Here is a 13,159-nt window from a genome sequence, read left to right as displayed (position 1 = left end):
CACACACACACACACAGCCTGATATTCATATCCTCTCCCTCTCTGTGAGCATTCCTCCTCTCTTCTTCCACAGCCGTAGTCCAGTCAGTATTAGTAAGATGTCTCATTACCTCACCAGGCTATGCTAACATCCAAAGCTAACACAATGGATTACACGCAAATGAAACACCAGGCGGGTTTAGAGTCTCTGCACAACACAAAGGAAGTCTGTGTCTTCCAAAAATACGTCAGCATTCCTCCGTTTTTTTCGTTGTTTTTTTTTTTTCTCTCTCTCTTTCTTTCTGTGTTTGTGTCTCACTCTGAATCCTGACTCGTGGGTAATACCTTGAGACCAGACAAGTCTCCGCTCTCTTGAGAACATCCCGGGCTGCACGCACAAACACACACACACACACACACACATGCGCGCACGCACGCTGGCAAATACACTAAACGCGCACAGGAAGCCAGGTATCAAAGCGAGATGGCTTTGAAGCAGCTAAATGAAAGGCTGAAGGCAGAAATGACAATGTTTTCTGGCAGGCTTTAACTGTATGTCTGGCTGAGAGGGAGAGCTTCGGAAATAAAGTCAGTATTATGATCTGAACACCCAGATATGAGTTCTCCTAACCGCCTCCATCTGTCCTCCTGCAGCCTGCGTTTGAAGTCTCACTTGGATCTGCATTCTAGTCTATACCCTGCTAGTGCTGCAAAGATTTCTGACTGTGTTATCCCTAAAAAATGTTTGTATGTTTGCATGTAGCCTAAATTACTCGAACACAAGTTGTCAGGTCCCCGGTGCTCTGTCTGTGTTCTGCAGTTAATGATCATCGTCACGGTGAATGTGTTCTTTATGCCCTTTCTCTCCTTTTGACTTTTAACAGTGCCGCGCTCTGTGCCATCACTTAACTCGTCTTAAATTTCTTGGCTAAAACTGCCGCGCAGCAGAAGTGTGTTGGAGGCAAAGGCAAATATTTAAGTTGGACACAGGCTCGGCTATTTTATGAAGCAAGCAGCCGGAGCTAGTGTTCTCCATTCTCGCTGCCCCTTTTTCCTGTCTAGAAGGAGTGCACTGTGGTCAATGTGACTGCATTTCTCTTCACCCGGTGCCTCCAGGAGACAAGATGAAACAAAAGACTGGTACAATTAGTCGCGTTTGTCATCAGCACTACTGTTGGACAAGTTCGACCTCGGATGTGGCAGCCATGTGTGGTGCTTGTGACTCTCCAGTGGGTAAAGGGTGCCTGTGGTTGGCAGTATGAGCCACCAGTAGTGGCCCTCAGCCCCGAAGTCTTAATTAGTAGCATCTGTGAGCTCTGTGTGACTAAAACCCTCTCCTGTTTTTCCTTCTCCTCTCCATCTCTGTTGCCTACCATCCCTCCGTTTTTTTTTATTTTTTTTGTGCCTGGATGACAAGAGGACCTGTTACATCCTCAGATGTGTTGCTGTATGTCATCAATTTGTACAATGACACGACTAGCGAGTCTGTCGTTGAGTGATTTATGTGTGTCCGCTTGATTCTATGAAAGGGGGGGTTTTTTAAATTTAAGGCAGGCGTGGGCGCTCGCGTTCAAAGGCGCACACACCGAATACACACAAAGAGGAACAAGAGCAAATCTGCCCACTTTGAATCGGCTAATGCTCATCCAATCCAATATGGAGCCGGGGCTGACAGATGGGCCCAGTGTGTTCAAAGCAGAGGGCGCCGATTTAATATCCAAACAGGTCAAGCCAAAGAGAGGCAGAGAGAGAGACACCCCTGTGTAGGCACGGCGCAAAAGGTCCTGCCAGCCCTGCCACCACAGCTGGGACTCACCTCACCTCCTCCCTCCTCCCTACTGCCTCCCACACTCTCCCCCATTTGTTGTTGTTGCCAGGCGGGGAAGCAGCAGTCTGCGCGCAGTTCCTCCTCGCAAACATTGTAATCAGCATTTGTTTAGTGTTATTATATGTGCCTCGGAGAAAGAGGCTTGAGAGGGCGAGCCTTTCCTCCGAGTAGCCAAGTGCTCGGAGTGAAGCCCATAAGGAGAGGAGGGTTGCAGAGTGGAATCCTGCTGCTGCTGCTGCCTCTGACAGTCTGATTTAGAGGTGCTTTCTCTTACCTCTGACACAGAGTCCCAGCCTGCCCCGCTCTACTGCAGGGCTGGGAGAAGAATAGTGGTGCTTATCCTGAAAGCCTGTTATTTGTGTGTGTGTGTGTGTGTGTGTGTGTGTGTGTGTGTCTTGGTGTGTGTATTTGTTCATTCACACAGCATGCTGGCATTTCTTTTTAACAACCTCCTTTGTCAGTCACTGAGATGTCGAAGATTGCGTGAGCACAGCAGATCTCTTGTACCTCGCCAGTGTACGCTCACGCACGCAAACACACACACGCGCAGTTTTGTGAGTGTGCATGCTCTGTCGTCCAGATGGAAGTGCTTATTGAGTGCTGGTGTGCTGGCAGATCTCTCTGTCTCAGAGAGAGCGGGAGAAAATAAGGGAGAGAAAGCAGGAAAATCGGGAAGAGAGAGAAAGCCGAGTGGAAAACCCTTCCAATCAGATCCATCATCTTTGTGTTTGTGTGTGTGTGTGTGTGTGTGTGCATGTGTGCGCGCTTGTGCGAGTGTATGTGTGATCTTCCCAGCCAGCTCTTCCTGCCTCCCCTCTCTAATCTTATCATGTCGGAGCTGCAGATTAGTCCTCCCAGATCCCATCTCTGCCTCCAAATGCCACAATCAGCCTTTTGTTCTTTGGTTGTGCTTACTCTCCCCTTGCGACAGGCGAGGTGAACACTCCCACAATCTACCCTCCCTACCATTTTGAGCCTCCGTGTCAATGTCACGCCGCTACCAGCCCTGATCCGCCATACCCGAGCCTCCCCTGCCCCTGGGGCGTTAGCTAACTAAGCTGTTAGCTCAGCAGCCTGCTAGCCTAGCCGAACTGCTTGACATTCCTCGCTAACACTGAGCTGCTGCCGCCGCTCTTGTCTATTTGACCTCCCCCCCCCTCTTTTTTTTTTTCCCTCCCTCCCTCGCTCTCCGCCATCTCCTTTGTCTGTGTGTTTGGGATCTGTCTTTCCTTCCTTACTTTTGCTCACCACCTCCTGAAGGAAGTCATAGATCCTGGCTGCTGTTGTCACCAGTGAGGAGGGGAGGCTGGGGTGGGGGGTGGAGGGGGGTCACTAACAGGGTTGGCAGAGGAAGAAGAGAGTGTTTGAAAAGCAGAGAAAATAAACAGAGGTTTCCTGTTAACGAGGTGCACTGGGGGCCTGTCGTGTGGGAGCAGGAGGATCTGGTATTGTTTAAAGCCCGGCTCTAGTGTTACAGTGCAGGGAGGAGCAGGAACAGGGCATTAGGTTTGAGGGTTACAGGTTGTAACAACGTTCTCTGGCTGCAAGGCAATGACCATATTGCAAAGGCTGCTGTGAATAGACACAAGAGAAAGTTGCTGCTGCTGCTGCTGTGAGCTCTAACCAACATAGAAGCACTTTGCTGAACTGTTAGCGCTGGTTTTGCATTGAACAGCACGGTATTGATTTCACACTTTCATACTTCAAAACATGGAATTAATTCCACACTCAGTCCATTTTTTTTTTTATTAAAGTGTACTCCCTTACAGATTTCCTCCCTTAAATAACAGAGCTGGTTTCTTTTCAAACATAAAGCCCTTCCTTGTAAAGGGGGAAGTCTGCCCTCTGTATTTCCCTCTTTCCCCCAGTCTTTGTAGTATTGTGGTTGTACACAGGGGCCCTAGCTCCAGAGTTGACTGCACACACATGCAGCGACACAAAGAAAACTGCACAGCCATTATGGGCCCAAGGGGCCAGCCACCTTTAGCTAGTCAGAGGGAGAATTAACTGACTCACACAATGCCTGGCTTGTCTCGGCTGCTTTCGGAACAGTGATGAATGCATCGATTTGTTTTTTATTAACAGTGACACTTTTTTTTTTTATCTCTTCTACACTTCTAAGTCTTGTAATGTTTCCTGATACATAACCTTTCTGTGAAGTGGCCCTGCTATAATCCAACCGCTGTCTGATGAGTGTGCTCAAGAATGCCACAGGCCAGGCTGAGCCACTGGAGGGAGGGGAGGTGCTATTGTGTTCAGCCCCAAAGCATGACTCTCAGATTTATATCACCTCAATGAATAAAGGGGGTAGCCTTGTAGCCGTAGGGGGGTGGAGGGAGGGCTTCAGTAAAGCAAGAGGAAGATCGTTGTAATTTTAAGTCCGAGGAAATGAGATGGTCTCACTGCTCCTACCTTAATCCAACTCCTTTCTCCCTCTTATTTCCCCCTCCTCCCTTCAATCTCCTCTGCTTCTTTGCACTTTCTCTTTTTTTTTCTTTTTTCCCCGCGTTTCATTTCTTTCTCTCAGTAGTGGGTTAGTAAGTCTTTTGGCCTCTCTGCAGTGAGCGGTATTCCCAGGGTTTAGGGCCCAGGAGGAGGGAGGGCAGGGCCGTGTTTAGCCTCTGGCAGGACAGACAAAGATGGCTGACATTGTGCGGGGCTCGGCTCTCTACAGGCAGCGTGGAATGTCTCTAATCAATTCAGCATTGTGGTTCTTATATGTTCTCGCTCTGTCATTTTCTATGGCAGGCTTAGCACAACCCAGACAATACAACTAGTAGTTCGTGCGGCAAGTCTGAGCTGTCTATCATCTCCCTTCATTTTCTCCTTGCGTTATCTACTCATTTTTCCACCCCGCATGTTTATAGAATTGTGATAATTGAAAGCTATGCTCCACTCCCACTACGTGCTCCATATGTTGCACTCTCAGTCTTTTCCCTCCGTCTCCCTCCCTCTTTTGCCTGAGAGGGCTTAACGCCGCTGTGAGCTTCATAACAGCAATCTGCTCTGGAGAGTGGCAGCCACTCTGTAGCAACGAGGATACTGATGATAGTGGAAGTAACATTTGGTCCCTGCGTTGGTTGGTTAGAAATAATGCAGGCTAATGAATAAGGTGTAAAACCTGTTTGTGTGTTTTTTTTTCTGCCTGCCTGTGCATTTCTATTTGCAACATGTTCCAGCTCTCTGAAATCCCTTTGATTTTGTGGTTTTACAAGCAGAAAATGAAATGTTCAGGTAGCACACTGGCAGCATTTACAGTCTCCTTAAAGTATTAATTATGCATAAGCACCGGATAACTACTCGTTCTGCTGTGGCAGGCAGCCTGTTAGTCTAGAAGGTAACAGTGTCTGTACACTGGATAGACAAGAGGTTGGGATGGGTGGGCTAACTGCTGCTAGGGAGGGGGAGGGACATGACGTCATTGCACACATTTCTTCACACACAGTGTATGCCTTGGTGTTCTGGAGGGGGGGTTGTGTCTCGGTCCATCTGTATGGCTCTCTGTTGAATCACAGGCAAAGTGTGAGCGGTTGTGTGATGTTGCGTGCACACTCGGTACGATCATCCAGAGCAGTAAATGCAGCTGACTGACTGCATGCCAGCTGCTGTTTAACACGTCCAGGCTCACTTACTCACTCATTCCTCCTCCCTGCTCTAGGTTTGGAGAAAGGGAAGAACAAGGGAAAGAAAATGAAGAGGGAGGGGGGGAGTGAAGGTTTGGATTTAGAAAGATTGAGAAGGAGCGAGGGAGGAAGGAGCGGAGAGAGAATGGGAAAACCAGAGGTGGGCTTGAGGTTTGAGGGGAGGTGATGATTTGCTTGGCTGCATGTGCTCAGTCTCCTCCCCAGTGACATAACAGAACAATGTAGTCTAAAGGCTTTAAATATCTTTACTCTGACCTCATGTTCCTGCGCACACAAACACACATACAAGAGCTTGGAAAGGGCGGATGTTAAACTGTCTGTCTTAGATTACTGTAGCCTCTTTCCTTTTCCCTTTTTTTTTTTTTTTTTTTTGCCATAATTCCTCTTCTAGTCCACGGGTGGTGCCACAGGCGGTGGCAGTGCAGGTGTCTCAGTCTGTTAGTTCAGTGCAGTGCAGCCCAGTCCCTAATAAAGATGGCTGGGGCCAATAGCGTAGTGTCGCAGTCCAGCACCCAGCCCAGCACTCTCTGTAATGTTCTTTCAAACCACTGTGACGGTCAGTTGGGCTTATGTGAAGGCACAATAAATATTTTATAACATGAAATGAAAACAGTATTTTGCCCTTTTCATCCCTCACCTCAGCGCTGGCCCCAGTTTTTACCATTTTCTTCCCACTCCCCCCCCCCTTTTTTTTCCCCCTTCCCTTTCTGGCTTTTCATTGACTCGCCATGGACAGGCTCTCTTCAAACCTCAGTGCTGCCACTTGCTGGCCGTTTGTAGAATTACAGGCCTTTGCTGACTTGCACTTAACCCAAAGGCCAGTAGGTGGCAGCACTTTAAGAGGATGAAGTCCAGAGCATCATAAAGAGAGACTGTACCTGTGCATGAATGAGCTTTTAAAGCCCTAACAGTGTATTAAATACATAATAGCTCATTTGTGTGTTATCATTAAGTGAGGGGAAACCAAGGCAGAGGATTGATTTGTAAAAGGCAGATGAACACTTATGGTTCTTCTGACTTCCTCCAGCTACGGCCATCCCACTGTTTACTTTATTAAGGCTCTAAATGCCCTACAATCCCTTTTTAATTGACTTGGTCTCTCTGTGTGCTTTTTGGCATCAGCCTGTGTGAGTCATAAACAGTGCATCTGCACAGCATCACTGTCTGCCAAGAGGCCAGTTTGTGACGTCGTAATCAAACAAAATGATGTCTGTTTATCTTATTGTGGGATCTTTTTTTTATTTTTTTTATCTCCTGTTCACTCGCTCTGTGTCTCTCTGTGTTGCAGAGTAAACGGGACCATCTGCTGATGAATGTGAAATGGTACTACCGCCAGTCAGAGGTGCCCGACTCCGTCTACCAGCACCTGGTGCAGGATCGCAACAATGAGAACGGTGAGAGTGCCCCGTTGAGCTTTGAAGCACACCTGCACATGTGCATATACACAAAAGTAAATACACTTACTTTCTGTGTATCACAAACCTCACTTTCAACACACATCCACACGCCTGCCTCTGCTCTCCAGACTGTTGGGTGATATGAGAGCTTGCTGTGAATTGCATCTCAAACAGAAAGCAGAAGACGGTGTTCCGGGCAACCAGGCCAATTCTGCATCTCTGTGTCTCTGCGCTGTTCCCAGGGTAACACTCCTTCAGGCCAGACAGCAGCACTGTCAAGTGTTAATAACCCGCAGTGTCATGTGGCCCTTGAGCATACACACTCTCAACACCATCAGCGCCTGTGGGCTCATCACACTTTAACACATACACATCTACAGGAACATAAGCACCGACGGTGGTTTATAGCAATATCAAATCCTGAAATGTCACAGAGGAAGATTTCTAGTTGGAATAATTAGTGGATGAATAAATATTTAGATGTTACAAAGTGATAAAATAGCCTGTGTTGAGCCACATAATAGTGCATTGTTCTGTATGTTTATAGAAATAGCCTTTTATTTTTGACAAATAATGAAAAAAACATCACGGAGTCGTGCATGTAAATCAGCAAGTAAATGATAATTACATTCAACCTTTGTATAAACTCCATACGTCGAGGTGTGGAAGTCTCATTTATTATATAGTCAAGCAAGTAAATCAAAGAAAAGTAATCAGTTGCTTCTGTTTATTCATATTTTTTCAATTCTTGTTTAAATCTTATGTAAAACATCGTCCCAAATTGTAGACTTAGAAGTCTTATATTATACTTGGCTCATGTGGCAGCAAGAACTCAGTGACTAGAACACTCTGTTAATGTACACGTACTTGAAGTTTATTTTTGGTATTTGTAGTCGCTGCAGACTCTTAAAAACGCTGCTATTCAAGCTCAGAGAAAAAAAAAACTGCAATGTGTACTCAGTCTCACAACACACATACTCACCTGTTGACACATCCTGTTAGCAGTTGGCAGTTCTCGTTAGCCTGTGTGCCCCTAATGGCTGAGCTTTTCTCAGTTCACCGCTAAATATATACTGCGTGTAAAAAAAAAAAAAACACCAAAAAAAACAGCTTTGTAACCAGAGAACAAATGTAGACGCACACACAGACGCGGCTTTCTTTTTCTATAATCGTCCAAGCAATCGCGTCTGTCAGGGGTGAAGCTTTGGTTCAGACATTTCATGGAGATTATCAACCAAACACCGTGTGTGCTGTTGCTTCTAGAAACAGCCTCAGTGCAACACAACACTGTGATATCTGCAGTCTGTCCTTGCAGCAGGCCCAGGATTATTAGAATTGATGTCACACGGCCAGAGCACAGTGGCCACAGCATGCCACAGCTCAGGTCATTTGTCAAAGACAAGTCCTGGCTCCCTCTTGGTCCCGCTGATGCATCTTAACCCCCGTAAGGGTCATTTCACTTGAGAACTGAACATTATGTCCTCTCCTCAGGGGGCCGCACTTTATTGGCTTTATTGAATTATGTGACATAATATTGACCTCCACGGAGGCACTGCTTACTTTGGGTGTACACAGAACTGTGCTCGTGATTTTATGAGTGAGTTTTAAAGGAACAACAGAGCTACTTTGTCTCTGTTCCCTCTTTTGTCATTGATTAATAAGTTTGGTGGCAAATGCATTAAATTCAGATATATACTGAGCATATTTGTGTTTTTCTTTTTTTGTCCTCCAGACTCTGGCCGGGAGCTGGTCATCACAGACCCAGTGGTCCGAAGTCGAGAGCTCTTCATCTCCGACTATGTGGACACTTATCATGCTGCTGCTCTCAGGTGAACATCAACACACACTTCTGTACATAAACACACACAAAAAGGCCGTGACCTTCATCACTTTAGCTGTGGTAGAAGATATGTAGAAACTGCACTTTGTAGGAACATTTTTTTTCACTCAGATGGTCATCCAAAGATCTCCAGTAATGCTGTGGCTGCAGCGCTTACATTTTTACACAGAACTCTTGTTGCACCACTCAGCTTTTATTTGTGGTGTTTGGTTGTCTTTGCTTGTTGAACTCACAGTTGTGGCTATTTTTTTAAAACTGAAAACCACTGCCATGAAAATTTTAACTGAAGCTTTATTTTTCATCACCAAAGATCTGATAAATTATAGGCACATTTTGTTCCATGTTTTGCTATGATTTTGTGTGTCAGGTTAGACATCATATAATGGGATTTATTCAGATAACTGGTCTGTATTTAAACAATTTTTTGGTGTATTTTACTCATTTTCACAGGAATGTAAAAAGTCCTTCACCTCTATGGAAACAGCACAACCATGATTAGAGGTAGAAAGAACTCTAAAAAATGATTCAGTGCTGTATAACATGGTAATAACACAAGAAATTATTGATGAAAAATGTAGATTATCTTTTATTATCTATTTTACAAAAATAAAAAATTAAATCATGATGTACAATATTTTTTTCCAAGAACCAACAGGTGCTACCAATGCTGATGAAAAGTGTGCCTCTACATACTATAGATACTTTTCATTGGCTTCCTAACTCCATATGAGCACAGCCTGAAGTTCATCAAAAAAAAGAAAAAAGAATTTTAGCATCTGTTGGTCACAGCTCAGTCAATCACAGCCTCTCAGTTATGCTGGAGAGCTGAGATTTTTTTTGTTTTTTGCAGAATGTAGTTAGTGCAAAAGATTCAGAACACGGTCATTTTGATTAAACATCACAATTTTAAGTTTAGATTTGACAAATTTTCCACAACATAAAGTCACACATGATGAGTTCAAGAGCAATTGGAAAGTTAAAAATCACATTTTTCCTTACAGTTTGTATGGTTTCGGGCTTTGATAAGCAGCAAAACATTTGTGTTTTGTAATGATAGTATGCCTTTCAGACCCGCCGACAGGTTTGGGGTTTCAAACGGTCAGGAAAAAGACATTATTATGTATCAGGAAAATAATCTTTTACTGCCATACATCTGGTGCTAATAAACCAGACTGTTACCGTTCTAGTAAAAAAAGAAGTTATATACTCTGTAAGTATTGCACAGTCAGACAGACTCATTAGCCTCGTTTCTGTCGTAATGCACACACCATTGTCATAAAATACTTGGCAGCTCTGGGGCAGACTCAGGAGACATTACAATGTGCAGTTATACGGCTGTATCTGTATTTTTCCGTGCAGCAAAATGATTATGGTCGCACAGTATTCCTATATTTCTGTCAGCTCTGTATGAACCAAGAACAGTTTTGTTTCTGTTATAATATTTATAAATGAATCTATAGCACAACAAGCAGAACTACTTTTTACATTTATAGAATGGTGTAGAAGAGGGAGGGAAGCACATACATGCTTTACTGCTCTGAGCAGGTGCTGCCAAAACACACCAGATGTGTAAAGACAGAAAGCCATAAATGAGACGCATGCCTCATGCTGTCTTACATTAAAACACTGATTAAAATGGCTCTGCATCAACTCCCTTATACACACACCTGTCAGAGCCTGGGCTGCTGGACTGCAGCTGATGGCACTCTCCCTCTGAGCCTAATGTCAGTGGAAACGCTTGCAGGCTTCATCATTTTCTTGGTCGGAAATCACATATTCTGTGTTCATTCTTTGTCCCTGCCTCTGTCTCTTCATCCATTCCTGGCTGACCAGCCCTCCCCCCTCTCCCACTTCCCCTTTCCTTTAACCAAAACCATCTGTGCGCAGCGAAGCCATGTCTTGCAGAAACCACTGATTTCAGGGAAAATTAGCTTCAACTTCTCCTACACAGAGCTCCCTTTGATTTGACTTATTCTCCAGGCTTTAGATAAACGGGAGGGAATTCCAGTGGGATGCTGTAATGCCGCAGCTCTCCAAAGACAGCTCTCCTTAGCACCCTTTAATCTTTTCAGGGGGAGGAAGATACTGTTTCTCTGCAAGGCAGCCCGACTCCATATGCCTGTGATGTCTGTTATTTTGATAGAGCCAGACACCAGGGTGCTGGAAACAGGAAATGGTATCAAGATGTGGTCAGAGCTTCGTCCCCCTCAGCTCATTGGGGGGTAATTGTGTTCGGTGGGGAGACATGCAGGTTGAATTCCTGTCCAGATCTCTGCTGCGTCCCAGATCCCGGCTGCAGCAGCCAAAAGCAATGCTGGAATGTTCAGCTGGTGTTTATGGCTTCAGTAGCCAGCGCCTCATGTCTCACCGCAGAAGTCAGCAGGCAGTGACAGGCACTAGATACCTGCTGCTGTATTTGTCACCTCCAATAGATGAACATCCCAAGAGCTTCTAATTAGGGCTACTTCTGCTCCTGCTAGGGTATCGCTTTGTCATGTAGCTGTTTTTTTTGTCTAATAAAGCCTGTCTTCTCTCCTGCAGGGGGAAGTGCAACATTTCCCATTTCTCCGACATTTTTGCTGCCCGGGAGTTCAAAGCCCGCATCGACTCCTTTTTCTATATCCTCGGATACAACCCAGAGACCAGGTGAGGAGCTTATAGTCCTGCTGCTTCCACTGATATGGGATTCTCCCCCAGAGTCAGCTCTGCACAACACTGGCATTGTCTTGGTTGTATACACACAGAGATACATGTAACTATTATTTTCATAATTTATTAAACTGGCATTTATTTTCTTGATTTTTTTAGTCCATAAAATGTCAGAAAAGTTTAAAAATCACAATTTCTGAAGCCTACATTTTCCAAATTTTTGTCCAAAATCCCAAAACATCCTGTTTGCAAACACATAAGGAAAGAGAAGCAACAGGTCCTAATTTAGACCATTCAACTTCCTAATGTTTCGGGGTGTTTTTAAAAAATTACTACAACAAATATAGGTGACCTTTAATTATCTGAGTAGTCTTATTCCTGAGTAGATTCAATGTAACTGAAGTCAAATGATAGCCACAAGTTATATAGACTTATGCTTTAATCACAAAAAATATGCTCAATTTGCTTATTCCAGCGTCACCAAGTGATTAAAATTCATGCGACACTTTTTTAAGGACAGTCATTTTTCTCTGCTTTACTCCACATGAGCCTTCTGCTTCCTTGGCTTTGGTTGCACAGTGTTATGTCTAATGATGCTGTCTGCTCATTATTGCTGACAATGTTATCAGTGCACGAGGAACGATCCAAATGTGTGTAATCGTGGGGAACGAGCCAAGAAAACCCTCACGGCTTCGCGATTGTTTGGCCGTTTGTTGATGTTTGTCAAATTACATGTCAGGTTTTTAATTACTGATTTATTTTTTGCTTTAAAGCTAAGATTAGAATGGAAATTCTACAAGAGATCATCAGTTGTTTTTTTTGTTTTTTAAGTTGTCTGATAAAGATTTCGCTGAAGACATTTAATGCGTCACAGTAAGAAAAGTGAAGATAGAAAAGAGAAAAGTAATGATGGTTCAGCTACTATACTTTTAGGATCCTGGTGTTTTAGATGCTGTCTAGATGTTATTGTTTCCTGGGAACAGAGCTAGAGATGCGTGATCCTGGAGTTTTGCTTATATCACTTTTTTTTCCTGATTGCCAACACCTATATATGCACATTTCTCCACCAAATTACATCAAACATCAGGTCTCTCCTGTAGTGGAATGAACATATTATTTCTCCTACTGTGGTGAATGATTGGCAGGTGCAGACATATAGTAGAAAACTTTTCAAAGGGACACATTCACTGTGCAAAATAAGAAAACATATGGTGTATTTATGGTTGTATTTTCAAACAAAAGTGTAAACTTGTAGCCTGACAGGTGTTTTCTGCTTGGCAGTGCTTATTTTTGGCCGATGTTTCCAATGATAGCACGATGCAGATATACGTCCATTAACAGTGAATGAGTCGCTCATACTAATAATAATGTGTTACAGTTATTTCATTATGTCAAGTGGCAATGTTAATTATTGGTCACTTTTGTCAAGTTTAATTTTAAATAATAGTTGTATAATGGTTGTACTAATCATATGACTCTGGCTTATCAGTGCAGCAGCAGTACAATTCAAAATGACGGTAAAGTCTCTTGTGTTTCTTGTCTTAGATTCATTCATTGATAGCAACAGCTTCTCTACACATCTGTGAGTGTTGATGTGTTTAAACACTAACTTTGAAAACTTCTGAAGACCTGAGGGATGTAATAGGACGCAAGTTTGACATAGCCCGGCTTCCTTTGCATTATCTGGCTCGACAAAACCTAAAAACCCCAATCAGGAATAACAAGTGGCTTGGAGGTAGTCATCAGCTTTCTTTGTTAAAACAGGTTTTCTTCTTCAGGCTCCTTTAAAAGGTGTTTGTTTGTTTTTTTAAAAATATGTGTT

At 44.0% G+C, this 13,159-nt stretch overlaps 1 protein-coding gene across 4 annotated transcripts in view; it reads left to right on the top strand.

The window, feature by feature from the left end:
* Positions 1 to 13,159, top strand: part of rerea (arginine-glutamic acid dipeptide (RE) repeats a) — a 126,428-nt gene that overhangs the window by 78,234 nt on the left and 35,035 nt on the right. For all 4 annotated transcript variants that reach the window (XM_008295740.1, XM_008295747.1, XM_008295755.1 and 1 more), the window contains 3 exons: positions 6,740 to 6,845; positions 8,581 to 8,677; positions 11,230 to 11,334. In XM_008295740.1, the coding sequence (XP_008293962.1) occupies positions 6,740 to 6,845; positions 8,581 to 8,677; positions 11,230 to 11,334 (308 nt within the window). The remainder of the gene's footprint in view (positions 1 to 6,739; positions 6,846 to 8,580; positions 8,678 to 11,229; positions 11,335 to 13,159) is intronic.

The sequence above is a fragment of the Stegastes partitus genome, unplaced genomic scaffold (genome assembly GCF_000690725.1).
Source record: "Stegastes partitus isolate 25-593 unplaced genomic scaffold, Stegastes_partitus-1.0.2 Scaffold24, whole genome shotgun sequence".
Lineage (NCBI taxonomy): Eukaryota > Metazoa > Chordata > Actinopteri > Pomacentridae > Stegastes > Stegastes partitus.
This window is presented reverse-complemented; position numbering and strand designations above follow the sequence as displayed.